Source organism: Gopherus evgoodei, chromosome 10 (genome assembly GCF_007399415.2).
Source record: "Gopherus evgoodei ecotype Sinaloan lineage chromosome 10, rGopEvg1_v1.p, whole genome shotgun sequence".
In the NCBI taxonomy this organism is placed as follows: domain Eukaryota; kingdom Metazoa; phylum Chordata; order Testudines; family Testudinidae; genus Gopherus; species Gopherus evgoodei.
The window spans coordinates 6,749,723-6,761,623 of NC_044331.1; the positions used below are offsets into that span (position 1 = coordinate 6,749,723).

General features: G+C 42.6%; 1 protein-coding gene across 5 annotated transcripts in view; it reads left to right on the forward strand.

The window, feature by feature from the left end:
- The window catches only part of DPP8 (dipeptidyl peptidase 8), a 48,599-nt gene extending 39,512 nt beyond the window's left edge, over positions 1-9,087 (forward strand). For 4 of the 5 annotated variants that reach the window (XM_030577526.1, XM_030577527.1, XM_030577523.1 and 1 more), the window contains 3 exons: positions 1,994-2,136; positions 2,850-2,961; positions 3,897-9,087. In XM_030577526.1, coding sequence (XP_030433386.1) covers positions 1,994-2,136; positions 2,850-2,961; positions 3,897-4,019 — 378 coding nt within the window. In that variant the 3' untranslated portion in view covers positions 4,020-9,087. Of the gene's footprint in view, positions 1-1,993; positions 2,137-2,849; positions 2,962-3,896 lie in introns of those variants that run through there. The other variant, XM_030577525.1, reaches the window with a different exon arrangement.
- Positions 9,088-11,901: the final 2,814 nt, after the last annotated feature.

An 11,901-nucleotide genomic window follows, 5' to 3' on the forward strand; every position in this document is an offset into this window, starting at 1 on the left:
GCTATGCTAGTGTAAAGCACCTTTATACTGGTATAACTGTGTCCACACTAAGGATGTTATACACTTTATACTGGTATTGTTAAAGTGATGCTTCTGTGTCTAGACAAGGCATTAGAGCAGGGGCGGGCAAACTTTTCGACCCGAGGGCTGCATTGGGTTTTGTAAATTATATGGAGGGCCGATTTGGGGAGGGAGGGTTGTGGCCTGGCCTCCGCCTCCGGGACTCTTGCCTCCTCCACCTCCTCCACATCTCATTCCCTGATGGCTCCCCTGGGACCGCTGCCCCATCCACACACCCCACTCCCTGTCCCCTGACTCCCGCCACCACATCCAACCCCTCCTCTCATTCCTGACAGTTGCCCTGGGAGCCCGGCCCCATCCAACCACCCCTTCTCCCTGTCCCCTGACTGCGCCCCCACCCCCCACTGCCCCATCCAACTTCCCCCTCCTTCCTGACTGGCCCTCCAGGATCCCTGCCCCCATTCAACCCCCGTGTCTCCCCCCCCGACTGCGCCGACCCCTATCCACACCCCTGTCCCCTGACCACCACCTCGAACTCCCCTGCCCTCTATCCAACCCTCCTTGCCCCCTTACTGCGCTACCTGGAGCACCAGTGGCTGGCAGCACTACAGCCATGCCGCCCAGCTGGAGCCAGGCCATGCCACCCCCACTATGCAGCACAGAGCACCGGGTCAGGCCGGGCTCTGCAGCTGCGCTGCCCCGGGAGCTCCCAGAGCATTGTGCCGGTGGCAAAGCAAGCTGAGGCTGCGGGGAAGGGAGGACAGCAGGGGAGGGGCCGGGGGCTAGCCTCCTGGGCCAGGAGCTCGGGGGTCGGGCAGGATGGTCCTGTGGACCGGATGTGGCCTACGGGCCATAGTTTGCCCACCTCTGCATTAGAGGTTCTTAGATGAAAGGTGCTAAAGAAGTGCAAAATACAATTATAATTGTTGATTTTTGTGTCAAACTAACAGTATGCATTTTGTTCTTTGTGGCTCTTCTTGCTTCCTTGCAATGTGTAAAGCAGGCCTGAAAGACCTTTAAAATATTTATTTTACCTTAAAAAATATTTTCAATGTCAAGTCTCTTTCCTGGTTTTGTTGGCGGTCTTCCCAGGAGCATACTGACATGTGGCGTGGTAGCTATCTCAGCCCTTAACTGAAGAGACTGGGGTTGTCAAATCCTGGAGAGCGTTTTCTTCCAGGTATCTGTCAGGCATTTGGTGGATGGAGGTATTGCAGACAAAAACCAGGCCTTTCACTGGTCTCAATGACAACCGCTTCCCCTCTCCCTCAGGTTTCACTTCTTCAGTGTAGTTCCTTGTTCATCCAAAAGGCCTTCAAGGACGAACAGGGTTTGAATTTCTAATGCAAGTCCTTTTCTAACCTGGGATGGTTACGCTGGTGTGGTCATTCCAGTATAGCTAATGCGGATGCGATTATATACGTTTAAAAGTGCTTATCCTGGTACAGCATATGCTGGTTTGGGGAGCTGATATAAACTCAGTGAAAATGTCAATGAAAGATCAGTCTCCTCTTCCCGCAACCGAGGTAGCTATGAGGTGGTAAAACTTTGTATGTGTAGACCAAGCCAAAGAGAGGCTGTTGGTGCCAGAGCCTGTGCCGGTGTAACTGGTTGTAGAGCCATGGATTTCAGTGGAGCCATGGTGAGTTATACAAGCGGAGTCCCTGGCCCTGTGTGTGTGAGAGGGAGGATGAGAGACGCTCCTCCTTTACCCCGTGCCTTTTGCAGGTCACTTAGGTTGGAAAAGGTGCTTTGTTGCTTTGTGTTGGGTCATTAAATGACCATTGCTTTTTATTTTTGATTGGTTACCTTATTGCCAATGCCTTTCAGAGCAGGCTTTGTCACTGCAGTGGTTTCTTTTCAGAGTGCACATACATATCCGTGGGTGTTATGTGCCCCCTATGGGTGATCACAGCTGGACGTTGTCAGTAGCTGTGCTGCCTGTATCCCTTTTTTATGTTGGAACTTCCAGGTTGCCATTGCCGGAGCACCAGTCACACTGTGGATATTCTATGACACGGGCTACACAGAGCGTTACATGGGACACCCTGATCACAACGAGCAGGGATATTATCTAGGATCAGTGGCCATGCAAGCGGAGAAGTTTCCTTCAGAGTAAGTTCAGTGCCCTCTCTCCCCCGCCCCCTGCCAGTGACATTCAAACCTACACCCACATTTTTATCTCCTAGTTCTTGGCAATTAAAGACTGAAACCATAAATGCCAGTATTAAAACACCACTTAATAAACTTGAATGAATATTTGCATAATTACAGCCCTTCCAAGTAATCCCTTTTATACTGGCAGTAATTAAAGAATATGTCTTATGCATAAAGAAATGGCAGACATAACTTCAATTATGTAATGAGCTCCTCAGTCTGAGCGGCATTGAACCAAGCAAAAAGATGTATTTGATAAAAATGCTTTATCCTAGCGGTAAGGGCATATCTGTATGTATGTGTTTAGAATGCAAAGATGTTGCTATGTCCTGCTAAAGAATTAGTGTCCAGTGGCGATTTGAGTGCATATAAACCAATTTTAGTATCCCCTCTCAAAAATGTTTGTGGGGAGGTTAAAGTAGGTACGCAAATATAAGGCCCAGTCCTGATTTGTATATGCAAAAAACTCCCAGGGAAGGAAAACCTGGCATTGGAAGCCAGTGGTATTGCTGCCTGAGAGCAGTCTGCAGGATTGGGCCATTTGTTTTGCAATGCTTAAACCAAAAGGAGTGTTTGTGTGATTAATAGTTTTTGTAAGGGACTCGCACAGTTTGCAAAATGACTGGAAAATTCCAGGAAGCACCTAAACATTTTTCTCCTGCCTTCCTCAGACCACACCGTCTGTTGCTGCTGCATGGCTTTTTGGACGAGAATGTTCACTTTGCACACACAAGTATATTGCTGAGTTTTTTAGTGAGGGCTGGAAAACCGTATGATTTACAGGTAAGTGGTTTCTAAACTGTGAGAACCTGGATATGAAAATGATACAGCTCTGCTTGGGTTTGTAGTAGGGCTGAGGAAACCCAGGCTGTGTGCATGGAGTGTATTTGATCTGTTGTGGATCATAAACATCTAATGATGAGATTGGGGGATTAAGAGCCTACTCTAAAAACTGAATGTTTTTTCCACATCCAGCTCAAAATTAATATCAGGATGGGCAATGAAGTGTGTTAACATTTAGTTTAGTCATTTGGACTCTTTTGTGTTTACACTCGCTGTGGATTTGGAAGAGGAAGGAAGTAGTTGTAGGTTTTTTCCCAACAAGTTCTGTTCTACAGATAAATAAGAATATTGTAAAAGGGAAATTTCTCCTTTGAGTGCTGAGATTTTGAGGTTTCAGTCCCTGCGCCAAGAAGAAAACATAGACGTTCCCTAACCATGCTGCTTGACCGTCCAGCCTGCTGCCCTGCTCTTGGGGGTGGCAGGCCAGACACATCACCAGCATTGACCTAGTTGTAGCTCTTCCCTCTCCCCCCTTCACCCTTCCATCAAAGAGATGAGGACAGTTTTTTATTTGGTATTTTTTATTGCAACAAAAAATGTTCAAGTTACACATTGATCCAGCATTTTACTGTAACTACTAATGGTTTCCCTGCAAATGGGGTTCTCTAGATCCCGGGTTGCCTCCACCCTCCCTTTTTTTATTGCTACTTGGGAGAGGGGTGCTGAATCTCTCTCTCCTCCCCCTCTCCCCACCCTCCCATTGTAACATGGAAGTCAGGATGTGGAAAGGGCCGAGAACCCCTACTCCATATCAAACATGCTTCTCTAAACTCTCTCACAGGTCCTTGCACATCATTAACCTGTGTCAGGTAACTGGTTTCTGAGCTGCTGTTAGCCGGTTGTGTGTGTTCATGACTCTTTATTTTCTGTTTTAGATTTACCCTCAAGAAAGACACAGCATAAGGGTCCCCGAGTCTGGAGAACATTATGAACTCCATCTGCTGCATTATCTGCAAGAGAATCTTGGCTCTCACATTGCTGCCCTGAAGGCAATGTAATTGTGACCTCTGTGGAACTCTGATACACTGGCTGCTTAACCAAATGAGGAAATTGATCTTTAGAGAAAATAGAACAGAATGTTGCATTTTGGTGCCTGCCACATCTGCACACACACGCACACACAGACACTTTTTTTTTAAGTAAACTAGGTGCCATACAAGGAAACTAGAGTACAATGGCCTAATAATTTTTAAAATGGGAATAAAATCAAATGTCTGTGGCATGCAGCAGTGCCATGCAAATTCTTTTGGAAGAAGCTGGAAATTCAGTAACACATTTCCACCACACCATATCTTCAGCATCTGAAAACACTGAGCTGTATGAGTCTAACTGGTGTATTTTTTTTACAGTGTGTTTCTCAGTTTCTTACAGCAAGGTAATATTGGATGATTCGCTCACTCATGGCAAAAATCTGTCTGGTTACAACTTGGATAGCATTTAAAAATGTAATGTGTAATAGTTTATGCTTTGTGCAAGGGATGTCTGGCTCATTAGGAATTAGCTGCATATTAGACACATAATATAACCAGACGTTGGGGATAATTATTTTTAAAAAGAAAAACTTTTTTAGCTGCCTCCTGAAGAAGATTATAATTTGGTTTTAACTAAGATCAGGCCAGTTTTTTCAGTGAGCTCATCTCTGTGTAGTGCAAATCTTGCTGCTTTTTTTCTTTTGTAGCGTGATAAACAGCTTGTACCTGATTTCACACAGAGAGGTGAAAAATGTATTTTACAATAACATGGGCAGAAAAGTTAGCCTTGTATGCTGAGACGCAAACTAGTTTTAAGCCAAACAGCTGAAACTTGGTATATTTCTCATATTTTAAAAATACTGCCTATTCCCATGGACTTATCTCCCAATGTGTATTTTGGAGCTGTTTTCAAAATACTTTCCTATCTCAGCAGGTGGGTGTATAAATATTCCCCCACTAAGATTTTAAAATTCCAACACCTAAGTGCAAGTCTCCACTGGGGAGTTGGTAAGATGGGGGCCTATCAACACTACATTGAAGCAATGCAAATGGTGTTTTATTAATTTTTTTGTTGTCATTATTCTAGCATTATTCTCAGATCAGTATTGAGAGTGTTTATTGTCTTTGTCACCCTACTACCATGTATATATACACACATACACAGACTCCATCACCCTTGAGTCGTCTCTAGCACTGCGATGTAGCATGGTCGTATGCTGTCCTCCGAGAGAAACCCTTGTCCGTGTTGCTTAAGGTAGTGCTGCTAGAACCTAGCACCCTGCAATGTAAAATCACATTAAAGCACAATTTTCTTTGCTAGTGTGGTTTTAACTGTGATATGGACTTGGCTGAAAAATGTGAAGTGCTTGAAAATACTTTTAACTTTCAAAATGTTGCTTAAAATAGAACTCCATAGTCAAATTATTACTTTTAAACCAGAAAACTGTGCCTGGGGTTTGTGTTAGCGTCCCATCATTTTTAGGTACTTTCTTTTAAAAAACCAAGAACGTTTTCCCTTCTATTTTGATGCTACAGAGAGAAAAGCAGAGCAAGATTCTCTTTTTATCTTTTGAAATCTGGATGCTCTGTGGCTTGTGTTCCTACTTGAAATACCCCACATATTGTAGCAATGTGCTTTAATAACTTTTGTAGGTGTATGAATGATCAGCGGATCCTAGAACTCTAACATTTAAAACAATAGGCCCTGATCTTGGTGTTCGTGACACTGGTATTAACTGGGAATAACTCCACTGGAATCAATGGAATCACCTGGATATAGGAGCTGTGTAAGAGACAGCAGAATCAGGTCCATTGGCTTATGCTAAAGGTAGTCAAAGCAAACACTCTTCCTGTAAGCATATACCATTTTTTTTTCCCCAGATCACACACAATTATTCTGAATTGGACTGATGATATTTCAAGTCCTGTAATTTACACCAATAGCATATGGAAAATAGGTTTATAGGTTTTTATTTTGGGCAACTGGGGGAATGTAAGGGGCCCAATACCTACACAGTTTTCTCTGTACCAACAATAGCTAATTATTGTAACTGAAGTGAATTCCCTTCAGAAAAAGCCGGCATTTTCAGCCATCCTATGGCATGTGCTGTAGTTAGTATTTACAGACAAGCTGGTACATTGATAAGCTTGAAGAATAACAGTGCGCCAGTTAGTATAAAAACTACAAATTTGTTACTATGGTATCCCACTTGGTTCTTTACGTATTTATGCTGAGGTGTGTATATGCATATATCTATGGGTATGTCTGCGCAGCAAAAGAAAACCCAGGGTAGCAAGTCTTAACAGCCCAGGTGAACTGGCTCAGGCTTGCACTGCACGCTAACAATAGCAGTGCAGACATTCAGGCTTTAGAGTCTGGGACTCGCACTGCAGGTTCTTTTGTTGCTGTGTAGACGTCCCCTGCATCGGTCCATATATACGTATATGTATAAAATAACACATGGATGGTATCACATTTTCCAAGATTGTTTATATTTTGTTCAATGTTAAATTAACTTGCATTTGGGGGTGTATTTTTGTTCCTCCTCCAGAGATTCTCTCTTGAATATAAATGTGTATGATTCTGAAGTAAAAATCAATTCTTTTGTACAGAATGGGCTCTATGGAACAGTGCTTACAGCAAAGGTGGAATTAAATGCGATTCTGGTAATCAGATCTAGATTTTGGTTTAGCACTGAACATAACATTGCTTACATGTAACTTTTTAATAATGCAGTCTCTCTTTATTTTAATATATATCAGAAAACTATTAAAGTACCAAGTATGTCCTCTGTTTTGCAACATAAATTATGTTTTCCTTTTCTACAAAAATAATTTCCTTTACAGCTATCAGGCACTTTAAAACTCCATGTTTTCTTTCATTGTGAAAATGCTGGAAGGATTTACTATCAGTATTTAAGATTTCTGTGCAAAGGATGCTTGCCACATGTAACGGTAATGAAAGGTATATCCCATAGGGTCTGATCCAGCTCCCATTGACGGTAATGACCGAATTCCTGTTTGTTTAAAGGGGCACAATCAAGTACACAGGGAATGAGCACTGCCTTGTGTAATACTAAGTGTGAGTCCATCAAAACTGGAGACGCTGCTTACTAGATAAGAATACTATATCGTGCTTGGTTTTGGTGGGACAAGCCACAGCTAAGATCTGCAGTTCTGCACCTGTTGCCAACTGTAAGCCAGTCTTCCTATGCTACAGTTCAGTATCAGTCCGGAGTACTGTATACGATGGCAGTGTTACTGCAGTGTCAGTCTGGAGTACTGTGTATGATGGCAGCGTTACTGCAGCATTTTGGATGCTTGGAATTGCCTAAAGCCAAGTCCAAAATCTCTGGACTGAGGAGATGGCATTTTCACCCAAGAGGAGTTGAGTTGCCCATAATATTTTACATTTGGATTTATTTTAAATTGTTTTTGTTTTGTGGACTTACTTTCAAAATGGCCAAGTTGTAATGTTACTTTAAATGTTAAGCAGGGCTTGTGAACTCCCTAGACAGGAAGTATGAGAACAGAATATTCCATGGAGGAGAGATCACCACCTTGCCCCACGAAATAAATCTCTAGCTGGGAATGTCTGAGGGGATGTCTACATGGGGATAAGAAAACGCCTGGATGGCCCAGGTCAGCTGACTCAGGCTTATGGGGCTTGGGCTCCGTGGCTGAAAAATGTCTGTGTAGATGTCAAGAGTCCCAGAGCTTGAGCTCCAGCCTGAACCCAAACGTCTGCACAGAGATTTTTAGCACTGCAAGCCTGAGCCAAATGAGCCCACAGTTTTTTATCCCTGTGTAGACATACCTTTTGAGTTCAGCGGGGTTACTCCCAGCAATAACCACTACACCTAGTGATGTATGATAGCAAGAGTGGGTCCTAAGTGTTGAATGTAAATCTCTTTTCTATGGCTGCAGGTATCTTTGTATCTTACCACCCAGTCCTGTGACTAGTAAAATTACACATTTAACTTTTGCTGAAAAACAATAGAGTATTTATTAAAGGCTGGGTTTTGATGACTGAGGGACTAGTGGTGTTGAATAGGGATGCCAATATATATATCTCTTATGTCTGTTTTCATTGTTTGGAATAGTGTTTGGTTGGCTTCAGTGGGGACAGATTCTATGGTGTAATGTTTTGAAGTGCTTTCCGTTACTTAAGGAAATCTTCCTTTTAATAAAGAATAGGGGGGAAGGCAAGGAACATTTTAGATTGGGGCAAGTAATCTGCATTTTTTCCACATTTCCAAATATATCATTTGTATTCATATATATATGTGTGTGTATATATATATATATATAAGTATGTATTACTCATTGCCTAAAATGACTTCATTTTTATAAACTCTGTTTACTGTCCAATATTAATGAAACAATTAATTCTGATCAGCATGTGAAGCTTTGAAAATAAATTACCTTAATTATACTAAAATGGAAAATGTATTCCCTGCTAATAGAGGCATTTGGGGATAGTGTTAGCAAAGACTTTCCGGATGGGCTTGACGCGTTGGAGGTTTAACTCTTTAGAACTGTATATGTGTGGTGTGTTGCATCTAGCAAAGAATCCAGCTGTGACATTAACTGACAAAATAGGGTCCTGAGACAACCTGTCAGAGTAAAATAATTGATTGTGTTTCTTGCTGAGCTCTGTGTTCCATGTGGAGAGCAGTATGTTTTGCTGCTAGCATGACACTGAATATTGAGAAGGCAATGACAAGGTGAGGGAAAATCAGCCAGATTGCCTGTTTACTTGAGTTACCAGACCCCTGTCAATACAAGTACTGTATCCGCTGGGGTGCTTTGGGCTGCCCTTCTGAAAGGACAGGTCTTTCTGTGGTTTTTATTTTGATGTTCTGCACAGTAGAAGTTCAGGTGTTTAACCGAGAACATAAAGTGCCTGCTGTTTAAACGTTGACTTGTATTAACAAAATTGCATGTCTCACACCCAGTGGGTTTCCCTCCATTTCTAGCTACATGGCTTTTCATCATGTCAAGTGGAAACTTTAGTTTTTTGCCGCGTTTTATTACAAATCCTTTTTGTTGCAATAAAGATGCTGCTAAATAAATTGAACTAAATGTTTTTCTATTTTTAACTGTCTCTTTTCTTGATTTAGTGGTGTTTATTGAAGAGTATAATTAAGTCCCCACACTCCGATTCCACCCTGGAGAGTGGCAGTGATGTTAAGTGTGTGAGTGTATTAAATTCTAGTGATTTTCTTATCTTCATCTGTGACTAGGTAAATCAATGTAAATAGGAGGATTGGCATGTGCTTGGATTAACTACAAAGTGTTTTCTGTTGGGACAAAAAGGGAATAAATTCAGCTGTCCTGTGCCAATAGATTCTGTGCAGTTAACAGCCCTGGTAGCCACCAGTTGGTGCTGCAGCACAGGGTAAGGTGCATCGTTAGTCATGTTAAACACAATGGGCCAGATCCACAGCTGTTGTCAACTGGCGCAGTTCCACTGTTGATTTACATCAGCTCAAGATCTGGCCCAATATGGGAATTGAACACAACAGAGAGACTTGCTGGAGCCTGATTCTAGTCTTGCATGCATAAGTGTATGACTGCATCCTGCCGAATCTGATCTGCAGGCGTGATAGCCAGTGATTGTAACTTGCGTGCCTAGTACACTGAGCATCTGCATGTCAGGGATTTGAATTTGGCAACAGATCTTGCAGGGCATAGAAGGGCATAGAAGGTAGCAATGGGAAAAGACATGTTGCACTTTGCAAGTGGATGACTTGAGGGGACGCCTCTGCTTTTGCACTGACGCTATGCTTGAGCTTAGCCAAAATAGTTCAAGGTCTCTGGGGTCTTCCCTTGATGTCTGAGGATTTTGGTAGTTTCTTATTAAGGCTAAAGAGTGAAATGTGTAATTAGCTGTGCAGCAAGAGGAGAACATTCCCTTCCTTCAGAAAGGCTTCCCCACCTTCAGCATTTTGGAGCCTGAGCCACCAAAAAATGCACTGCCCCACAGAACCCACTGTAGCATTTGTGGGCTGCCTGTTCTTGGGGGCTAACTTTTTTCGTGGCCTCTGCACAGTAACAGTGTATATCTGTGGGGGGGGGGGGGCAAGGAAATGCATTAACTAAGCTTGGAACCCTCCCCAACATGTCAATATGATCGCTGGCTGGGGATCAGAGAGAGAGGAGCAAATATAGGCCCTCTTCAGAACTCCTTTAAATACTTGAAAACCTGGGAAACGACTGTGCAGAATCTTTCAGTGCTCTGGATAGTCAGGGGAGGTCTACTTGCACCAGTCTCAGGCTTTGGGGGGTGGAGGAGACACTAGGACACATGAGCCAATTAACCTTCCCCACGTTTCTGCTTTACAGCTCTGTAGGGAAGAGAGCCCTGCTCCTGAAGTAGTGCTGCACCTACAGTTTTAAACATTTTCTATGAGTTCCTCTGCCCCCTTAAAGAATGCCACAAAAATGGATTGAGGGGGCAGGAGGAGCGTCGTCTCCGAATATAGACACTCTGTTTTATTTACCTCTTCATTCCAGAATTCTTTTACCCACATTTTAAAAAAAAAAACAAAAAACCTTCCACTGTGGTAGATTTTAGGAATTAAGGGGTTAATTAATGAGTGCTTATGTGTCACCCTGTAAAAAAGTGTGTTACACTTCTCATTGTAATCATCACTTTGTTCCCTGTTTGTACAACCTATAGCATAATAGGGCCCTGATCCCTGATTGTGGCCCACAGATGCTACTGCAATATAGCTAACAAGAATTGTAACAGTGACACCCAGCTCTTAGAATCCTGCAGCCTGTAGCGCCTGCTAATATATTAGCTGCTGCTTTAAAACTGAGCTGTTTAGATTTTTGGGTTTTTTGTTCGTTTGTTTTTAATTACTACAGCTCAAGGAGAAGGTGGCTTCACCAAGTGCTGCTATATTGTAGGCTGTTACAGCCAAAAAAAAAAAAGTACCTTTTTTGTGAGAGTATTTATGGCCTTGTTACATGTTTAGCCATTCAGAACTGGGCAGCTGCAAAGATTTATGCTCTGTGTTTACAGCTGACTACAAAACTGCTATTGAATAACCAGACTGAGTTCTCAGCCCAACCGATTCCATACCACAGTTTAACATAAGGATCGTGTTTTCCTATCAGTGCTGCAGTAGAAACTGCAATAGCAATTAATCAGGTGTTTAGCCAAATGCTGTCACTGTAAACTCACCTTCCACTTGTCTTGTTCCACTGATTTATGAAATGTTCTTTTTGCAAGAGAGCCATCCTCCAATGGGGATTCAGAGCAGCACCTGACCTCGTACTGCCTGGAACAGCAATCTCTCCAATGGTTTACTCGAGCTTGCTTTTGCTTTCACTCTCACCTGTTCTGTGCTTTAGAAGTATCGAAGTTTTAATTCTTTGGCTGAGCAAGCTTTCCCCCCACCCCCATGAAGAAATCTGCAATCTCCCTGGAACATCTGGTCAAATTCATAGGTAACGAAGGCCCACTTCAAGTCCTGTTGAAAGGAAAAGGAAATAGCCTCTTGATTTTTTTTTTCAACTGAAACAGGAACAGGCTTGAAGTTACATGGTCCTTATTTGCTGACAGATGATTGTGGAGTAACTTTCAGCAGGGGGAATTGGGCTACTCTGATCAGTATAGTGCATGCAGTTTGCTGAACTCAAACACTGATACATTTGTTTCATTCTGTTTAGAAATCTTAGTTTATAGCCAAATGAAGGACTGTTGATAATTACATGATGCAGATGTTAAAAATTAGGTGCAGTGTACGTATACAAAGTGGGTTTTAATAAAGTCCTAGTCTGGCTATCTGAGTAGTCGCAAACGAGTTATTAAATGACTCCTGTAACTAACCAACACAACTCTTAAGAGTTTGGATACTGCAACTGGGTGTGCAATTAGAAATGCATTAGTTACAAA